Source organism: Polyergus mexicanus, unplaced genomic scaffold, assembly GCF_030449975.1.
Source record: "Polyergus mexicanus isolate NDT 795.1 unplaced genomic scaffold, iyPolMexi1.0 SCAF_17, whole genome shotgun sequence".
Lineage (NCBI taxonomy): Eukaryota > Metazoa > Arthropoda > Insecta > Hymenoptera > Formicidae > Polyergus > Polyergus mexicanus.
In genome coordinates this window covers 4910841-4919814 of record NW_027223337.1, presented here as the reverse complement: position 1 = coordinate 4919814, position 8974 = coordinate 4910841, and the positions used below count along the sequence as shown (strand labels likewise).

At 34.1% G+C, this 8974-nt stretch overlaps 1 protein-coding gene and 1 long non-coding RNA gene across 3 annotated transcripts; one reads left to right on the top strand and one right to left on the bottom strand.

The window, feature by feature from the left end:
* Nucleotides 1-32: 32 nt before the first annotated feature.
* Tnpo-sr (transportin 3) lies at nucleotides 33-7763 on the bottom strand. Of its 2 annotated transcripts, XM_070309725.1 has the most exons (18): nucleotides 7367-7763; nucleotides 6735-6938; nucleotides 6448-6605; nucleotides 6302-6374; nucleotides 6049-6186; nucleotides 5757-5968; nucleotides 5538-5682; nucleotides 5300-5446; nucleotides 4965-5200; nucleotides 4749-4888; nucleotides 4465-4656; nucleotides 4088-4326; nucleotides 3858-3998; nucleotides 3563-3774; nucleotides 3286-3442; nucleotides 3009-3176; nucleotides 2820-2932; nucleotides 33-2744 (listed from the first exon to the last, which is right to left on the bottom strand). In XM_070309725.1, the coding sequence occupies exons 1-18, from the start codon at nucleotides 7481-7483 to the stop codon at nucleotides 2684-2686; spliced, it is 2853 nt and encodes a 950-aa protein (XP_070165826.1). In that variant the 5' UTR covers nucleotides 7484-7763; the 3' UTR covers nucleotides 33-2683. The 2 variants fall into 2 exon arrangements, with proteins under 2 accessions (XP_070165826.1, XP_070165827.1); XM_070309726.1 differs by lacking the exons at nucleotides 6448-6605; nucleotides 6735-6938; nucleotides 7367-7763 and having other exon boundaries at nucleotides 6049-6197; nucleotides 6302-6367.
* On the top strand, nucleotides 7224-8938 carry LOC138940638 (uncharacterized). Its single transcript, XR_011448021.1, has 3 exons — nucleotides 7224-7657; nucleotides 7804-8024; nucleotides 8189-8938. It is a non-coding gene; the product is annotated as an uncharacterized lncRNA (long non-coding RNA).
* The last annotated feature ends 36 nt before the right edge of the window (nucleotides 8939-8974 follow it).

Here is an 8974-nt window from a genome sequence, read left to right as displayed (position 1 = left end):
AAGCAGTGGTATCAACGCAGAGTACTCAATTCCTTGGCCAATAAGGCCCGTCTGCGCGTCTGACTCATAACGCGACTGCCGAGTGACTCAGGCACCGAGACTGCCAGCAATGTCCTGACGGGGGACGTATATCCGAACCTGCATTCAACGCTGTTTACTAAATTCTCAGAATGGCCGTTTTCTACGATACCGTAAATCGACTAGACTAGAATTTTCTGCCGATGATGCAAGATGCCTTCCGAGAAACCTGCCTCGCTCTCTCGAATCTCCTCGGTTCTTCGATTTATCTGCGCAACAATTTGCAATTTAATATAAATGAAAGTTTTTAGTATGGAAATAAAAATTTAAGATATAAAAGTAATATAAAGTGGATGACAGATTCCACAATCATCTTATCTATGCAATATGCCAATGTAAAACATGTATCTCAGATTGATAAAATAATGTTCATATAAATAATATAAAATACTTTCAGGGCACAGTTTAGTGTATCACTCGAGCATGTCTCGACGGCGTGGTGATATCTTACACCGCCTTATGAGAAAAGAGAAAAAATCGCAGCACGACTTGAACGCGCGGCACCTGCGCGTTCGCCTTCCCTCCCGGCAGCTCGAATATTTCCGGCTCACCTTGCAACCGAGAACACGCCGCTCGAACGAACGGTGCATCGCGCAGCTGGCAAACAGATTTTTCTTTTTTATCCGATGCATCTCCCGACAATCAGTGTGGCGCATTACCGCGTCACACTGATCGCCCGTCACAATCGATCCACCTGGTCGCTCGATTTCACTTCTGCTGGTCGCATTTGACGCTGTCTAGCATTTTGCAGTTTGTCAATTCTGGCTCGAGACTATCGAAATGTTTTGATATTCTACAACTGAAAAGCGTACGTTTCCGTAAAAAATATCACTTTATTCGAGATTTCATCGAAAGATTACCGTTACTATGAAACAAAATGACGATTAGCGCTCAACGTAAATGCTACATCGAACAGTATTTGCAGAAATACTGTTGTCGAAGATTTAACGAGCTTAACATCTCGACGCGTTATATCGTATGTAGTAATAATACATTATAAACATTTCGTTCTCTCTATTGTTACTTAATTCTTAATCAATTACTTCATTCTGTACATTAACATTCCACGAAATAAGAACGGCATCTAATATTTGTCGTACATAAACGATATGTACACTTAAACGATAGATTCAGAGCGTAAAACTAGAAAATATAACAATTATTTTCATACTCATTTATAGATAAATGATTCTATCATTATCATCGTTCGCGAATGTATTGCAGTAACACAGCAAGGTGGTGCCTGTTACTTGTATCTGCTATTATATGTATATTATACAATTGTTAAAATATATACTTAAAATACATGTTTACTCTACAGATGTATTTTATATATGTAAACATGGAAAAATTTGTATAAATTTCTCAAATTTGTGTTATGTGAATAATTACATTCGCGTGTATCAAAGTAATTGCAAGAGAATTTTCTTCACTATTATACTACAATAGATATAAATCGAAAATCAGTTCGCGTTTTAACAAATTGAATAAGGAGTAATTATTATGTATTTAATTTAAAAACATATGCCTAATAATGTTTTCAAACATTAACTAAAACAACGATAGATGTGTCTGATCAATTTTTGCACGTAGAATTCTCTCTTTAATTAAAGTCTATGGACTTCAATTAGAAGATTTCAAAATTTGTATTAATTTTTTAGATATATCGTAATACATTTACAAAAGTATGCTTCTAATTAAAAATTATTTTTATTCTGAGATATGTGCTTTTCACATACTATTAGTTAAACAAATGCCACTAATTATTTTTTGTATGTTGGAAACTTGATTAGTTTTTTATACTGAGTAAAATGTAATTACGTCGAAATAGTAGTCAAGACATTAAAAAAAATACTATAAAATTTTTGCAAATAATTAACAAAATATTTCACTCGTAAATATAATTAACTCGGTATAATTCACTTAATTTATAATGATTAGCACACATATATATCGCCTTCATGAATTCTGTCTACGTGTTTATTATTTATAGTATGTCTGCAAAGTATTTAATTTTTCTTGTTTTACTAAAAAGAAATTGATCGATATATTTTAAATCTGGAAAAAAACGTTCTTTTTTTATACACATATAAACATTGTCTATACCTAGCACAACAAATATTGTATAGATATCTCTTTTACACAGATTAATTAAAGAATAGTTACAAATAAATAATAAAAAAATATAAAGAATTTTCTGATACATATTTGTAAAAAAAATGATACTTGCTCCAATATAATGTATAAACGTCCAAAAAAATAAGAAGGAAAAGAAAATACTTTGCAAACATAACTATAGATAATAAGAACATAAAAATCTAAGTAATTTTGTTCCTAATGTTTTTACAGCACCCTGTGAGACTCACGTGTCACATTCCGCTGTTTCGAGATTTTATTCTTGACATAGTAATTGAAACTTACTGGAAGATCTCAATAATGTGTATCAGTTTTAAGAAATTTAATGAATAAATATATACATATATAATATAATATATATATATGTATATATGTGTGTGTGTGTGTATATATATATATATATATATATATATATATATATATATATTTATTTATTATATATAATATAATATATATTATATAAACGTATTTAGCGGTACAGACGTGCGAAATTTCGTAGAGCGTGTGTAACGGTTTTTGGTGTTTCTGACCTGAATATTGGAGAAAATAAAAAGATATGAGTATAAATTAAGTACTACATTTGCACTGATATATATGCTACGTACCTCGTGACTGTATTGTGAAACTCAGTAAGCTGTTCGGATGTGGCTGTAGGAGCTCCACCTGCGTTTTGCGATGGCATTGTTAGGATAGCTTCCGCTAGCCATTTCGACATAAGCTGAAATATATAAAATAAAACTAGTATGCGAAATGCACGAAAAATATATTATAAAAACTGATAAAATAAATCTTACTTCTGTCTCATTTCGGGTAAGTTCTATAATGACATCAGCCACATCGGATAGCATGTAAGAAGACAGCTCAAATACTGAAGCATGTAATAATTTTATAATTAACGTTTGGCCTTTCTCTTGCAATATATTTTGTACCAATTGTCGCCGTATCGTATAATCTGATCGATCCTAAACATAGATAAAAATATGATGTAGATCGAAATTTATGTATGAGTCGCATACATGTTGAAAGAATTTTATTTTAATGTTTACTCTAACAATGTGTTTAAAGAATTACCTTATAACTGCGACCGCTATGCAAGAGATCGTAAAAGAATTTCATTACTGAACTGTTGGCGTCTCGATGATCTAAACTGCAAGCCATTATAGCGCAATCTACAATGCTCCCGATAACGGGAGAATGTAATAAAGGGACAGGAGCTCTTTGAAGGAATCTTTTGTGTAAAAAGAAACGAAATATTACAATATCGCATAAAAACATTGTGAGAAACGATCCGATAAAAGCATTGATAGATACGATAGTATTATCGATTAATTAAAGTCATCACAATCACCTGGCGCATAACCTGAATAGATCATCTACTGTGTCAGGATGATTTTTCAAGCCATCTTCTTGTTCGAGAAGGGCAAAGGTGGGGCCAATAAAAGCTTGTAACATATTTAATAGATTCCATACACATTCCGAATCAGTCGCGTATTCGTCCACCAATATGGAGCCAAGATACAAAAAGCAACTATGTTGATGTACCGTATATAACGGTACGATCTGTATGGAAATAAAGACGTTTTATATGCATTAAATAAGAGAAAATATAATAGTATTATTATAATATGGTCAAAAATCAACACCTGTTTCACAATCGGTTCAAGCAAATGGGCAGAATGTTTTCCTATGCAGCGTACCGCAAAACGTATACAACGGCAACATCTTTCCATGACTCTTACATCCCGTTGATATCTTTCGCACACATTCGACAATACTGGCCACATCTACAAACACAAATAATGACGACATAATTTAAATGTGCACGAATGCGATTAGTATCTTACAAAGATTTCTTATCTTTAATAACACTCACTTCAATGACCACAGTCTGACAAGGATGAGATTTATTGGATTCATCGATTTGAGGATTAGTGTGTTTAAATATAGCAGCTAATCTATCCAGCCATATCACAGGATCAGTCTTGGTTCCTCTCTCGATTGGAATATTATCCGCGAGAAGTGCCCATAAGGAACTCGCTTGAAAACAACACAATTCTCGCATTGCCGTAGTAATTTCCTCATAGGGTAATCTCGCCAAAATTATCGATACTCCTGTTATGACACACATATGATACAAGTAGCACTTTTCATTTAGTTTCACGTTAACGCGAGAAAATTAATAATAATAGATAATAAAATTATATATTTCGTAATTGTATGAGTTTGCAAATAATACAATTCATTAAATACCTTTCAGTAGGCCAATTGCTGCATCGTTACTAATAGGAAAATTGTCAAGAGAACGTGCTATTTGTAAAAGTCCAGAGAAGTGCGAGGCCATATGTAACGGGCAAGCTGTACATATGCTTAACAGTGCACCTGAGGCGGCACTCCCTAAACCCTTTTGATTTAAACATGCTAAGAGGAAATTTAACACTGGTTCTGAAATAATGGAAAATTTTGAAAATATTACAATGCTATTGTATATTGGAATATATATTTAAATTGATGACAAATGTTTACTGAAGTCTTACCTAACGATTGTGGATGCCTATCTATCCATTCGCATAGTTCACCTAACAAGAGAATACTGGTATAGCGTACAGCTATGTGAGTATTTTCTGGTAAATTAAGAATAGCTTCTACCACTTTCGGAACAACGTCATTTTCTTCTCTGTAACAAAATCAGTCATTATTATATTTAATCTTTAAGTGATCTTGTTTCATAATAAATAAATAAAAGAACATACGGCAAAATATTTTTCGCCACTGCTTGCATTACGAAAAGCGCAGCTTCAGTGGAATCCCAGGTAGGTGTATGTACAGGTTGACCCTGTGGTCCAGGTCCTCCAGTCAACGATGAGAACATTTGTCGGAAACAGTGGCTGCTTCCAACTACGAACACTACATCTTTTATCAGATCCGAAACGCGATTTCGGAAGTCAGCAAATTCCTCTCCTCCTCCTCCTTCTTCCACAAGACCCAACTGGCAATCGATATGTAAATTCTTATAATTACCAATCTATTACTTGTATTATATTATATAATATTGCTATCATTTAATAAAATCCTAGTAAATACTGACATGGTCTGGTTCCATTTGGCAATGCCTGCAAAGGGCACCAATCAGTCTCTCAATATGTGGCCGAAATACAGTATTAAGATCGTCGCTATTTTTCTGATAAAGAATTTCCGATAGCCGATACCACAGGTTAAAAGTTATCTGTGCAACCTTAGCAAAAGATGTTATATAATCAGTGGTCAAAATATTTATATTGAACAAAAAGTATCTAATAATATTGAATCAAAATCTATATTTTTACCTCATAATCATGATGACCAACACATGTGAGAACAAGGTCCAAAATCTGTGTGGCATAAAACTGTTCTCCACCTTCGCTACCTGTTATCATAAGTTCTAGGAACGTTTCGGCCAATTCCGTGAATATTCGACAGTAATTTATAGATCTGTAATATATTTAATAACTACAAACATACTTGTTTTATGCTACGAATATACTTGAGTATACCAAAGAATTTACTTTTCCATATCCTCGTGTGCAACAGATAAATGATATGGCTGTTCTAAATTCATTACACTCGTGAAAACACACAATTGCACTTGCTGTAGTTGAGCGCTATTATATAGTGTACTACCACGATTCATATCTTCCCCTAGCGTCTGCAAAATTACGCAGATGCAGTCAGTAGCTGTTTCATGCAATTGCGAACCAGCCATATGATTGCTAAGTACCTATAAAAATTATTCGATAAAATAGGAAAGAAAATAATTGATTTCTTCCGTAAACTCGTTATCAACTTCAAGAGACTCACTTGCAAGGCATAAGCAATTACGTCGCTTGAGGGTATGGCTTCAAGTGGTATTGCATGAACAGTTATCCAACTGGTAAAACATCGCAAAATAGTTACTCGGATTTGTATATTATCACTGCCGTTCTTTAGGCACATTTTCTGCAATTATACTATATATGAAATATTGAATAACTAACATTAAAATAATGGGGAAGGCATCCATTCATTATCGGATAGAAAATTATTATATATGATATATAATTATTACACATACTAGAAATTCTGTCACAGTATCTGCACTTGTATTAAATTCAAGTGACATATTATGCCTACGATTAGCTCCCAGCCTGTATAAAAATAAAACAATTGTAAGTCTTTGATTGTTACTTTTATGACATCAAATGAAAGATTTTGCTGTACCTGAGCGATCTTGAACTTGCTTCTTCTGGGAGCACCGTCAGTATTTCAAGCAATGGCCACAGATTCGCAGTGCTTGTTCCAAATTTATTAATTAAGTCCACCACTGGTTTTTGCCACGATGTCATTTGTAGGACCAGATCTGCTAATGCTAAGCATAACTGTAAATGTGAACATTTCGAAATATCAATAAAAACTATGCAACATTTAAATAGCAAAAAAATGCAAAATCATAGAAATTTATCAAGAAATATAAAAATAGTTTTATGAGAGAGAATATGTATAGAGACCTGAGTAACAATAGCAGAATTAGTATGTTCATTAATTTGTGATATATGTTCCAGCAAGGAATCCCTTAATGAAATATGAGCCTCTTGAGGTAATTCATGAAAAGAGAGCTGTATCTTAGTACGCATTGTTTGCGCAGCGAAATAACAAGACTCTATATTTCGTTTTTGATGCAACATTTCATCAGCTATCTTCCATGCGTATACCTATAAAACACATACAAACGTATCAAAACGATAAATTCTTTATACAAAATCTAAAACACGACATATAAATTATATATCCAATAGAGTCAAGGATTACTAATTAAATGGATTAATATAAATTCATTGAATCTAATGAAAAAAAAAATATATATATATATATAAATAAAAGGTACAATGTTATTGGTTTCATGTCTAATTTAATTCACTCATTATTACAATGTAATAAAATATATTCTCCTGGCAATAACAGGTTAGCCTCTCGACACACACATTCTTGATGCCGATAACGCGAAGGTACAAGAAACCTGCACTTATGCATACTTGAGATGAGCAAAGTGCGTGCGAGGAGAGATAATGAAAAGGATTCATTTTTTTTTTCTCTCTCTCTCTCTCAAGACCGTAAAACACAATCGCGTATATAGGCTCACCGATTTCTGCAATTCTCCCAGCCATAATGACGCTTTTCCTGGCTCGGCCGGATTTGTATTATTATATAAAGAGCACACGGCCTGGTAAACGGTCTCCAGGCTCGGCGGCGAATCCATGCTTCAGAAAATACTCGGACACCGCAAAATCTCCATACAGCCGATTCCCGGTTGACAAACAGATGCGTGATGCGTGCGCTCGCGCGACTGCCGCAGTTGAAGGTTGGGGTTGGACGTTTCTCGCTCCGATCCGAGAACTTAACCTTTACCGGATAGTGCAAGGACAGGGGAGTCGTAAGCGATTTAGTGATTCCGTTCTATTCACCTGTCATATTAACGCACTCGAAATATACAAATTACAAATATAAAATGTAAATTATAAAATATGCGTATATAATATATATATATATATATATATATGTATGTATATGCGAGAGAAGAGAAAGACGGGATGGAGGAAAATTTGGAAAAAAAGTACCGCAAAAGAGTGTAGCTCGAGCAGATCATCCATACGACGAAACAGAATGTGTTCTTTGGAGAAAAGTATGCAAAGCAGCAAATGTAACGAAAACAAACAGATCTTTACAATAATAATCTCCTTTATACAAGTGTGCTCTCTTTCATGTTCTGTAAAAATGAAGATAATTCTCTATATATTCAGGCGAGTATACGCAAAACAGAAGATAATTTTTTCAAAGATCAATATATGTGTGTTATAATATTATCCGAATGTAATTTAATTTTCTTTTATATATATATATATATATAAATTTGTTTGAAAAGTTTTGTAAAAACAAATTAGTAATCTGTCGATGATTCGTATAGGTTCCATCGGCAATGTAAGCTCAAGCGCCTCGAGGCAGTGTTGTTCTCGGGGAAGCTTTTTTCGCGCATGCGCAGCGTAGTGGTAGAGAAATCCAGCGACGGCGTATATAGTTAGTATGTAGCGTGCACACAAGGGCAATTAGGCGCAAAAGTTTTGGCGGGTTCCAGAGGAGGCTAAGTATAGAGTAGATAAGTAATAATAAATAGATATTATTTTCTTTATTAGTATGGAGGATAAAAACAAAAAAGGAACCATTAAGAAAGAAGAAAGACGTTTTGTTAATGCGTGGCTAGATGAAGATAATTTTAAAGGATGGTTGGCTCCCCATCCAACTGAAAATAAAGCTTTTTGCAATTTATGCAATACTACCATCAGATGTAGCGAAACAAATTTAATACGGCATTCGCAAAGGGCCAAACATATAGAACAAGTAAATCTTCAAAGCCCCGATCATAATAATAACAATGGTCTGCATAGTGATAAAGTTAAACGCGCGGAAATAAAATTAGCAGCAGTTTTTTCGGAACATAATATTGCTTTTTATATTGCAGATCATTTAATTCCTTTATTTTTAACATTATCTCGGTAGAGGTTCCATAGCACCCTTTTTCTTATAAACGTGACACATATCTAAAGGCCACATTTAATGCGCATGCGCGAAAAAAGCGTCCCCGAGAGCAACACTGCCTCGAGGATGCGCAGATTCAACGTTCGTTATCGGTCTGAAGAACCTTCGAGACGCAAATTGCGGTTTCAGTACTCTGCGTTGATACCACTGCTTAATG

Coding starts and splice junctions, on each gene's coding strand:
- Tnpo-sr (XM_070309725.1), bottom strand. CDS start 7,483: ATGGATTCGCCGCCGAGCCTGGAGACCGTTTACCAGGCCGTGTGCTCT. Junction 5,969..6,048: donor TAATTGCTTATGCCTTGCAA/GTGAGTCTCTTG, acceptor TAATTTTTATAG/GTACTTAGCAATCATATGGC. Junction 2,745..2,819: donor TTTCACAATACAGTCACGAG/GTACGTAGCATA, acceptor TCCAATATTCAG/GTCAGAAACACCAAAAACCG.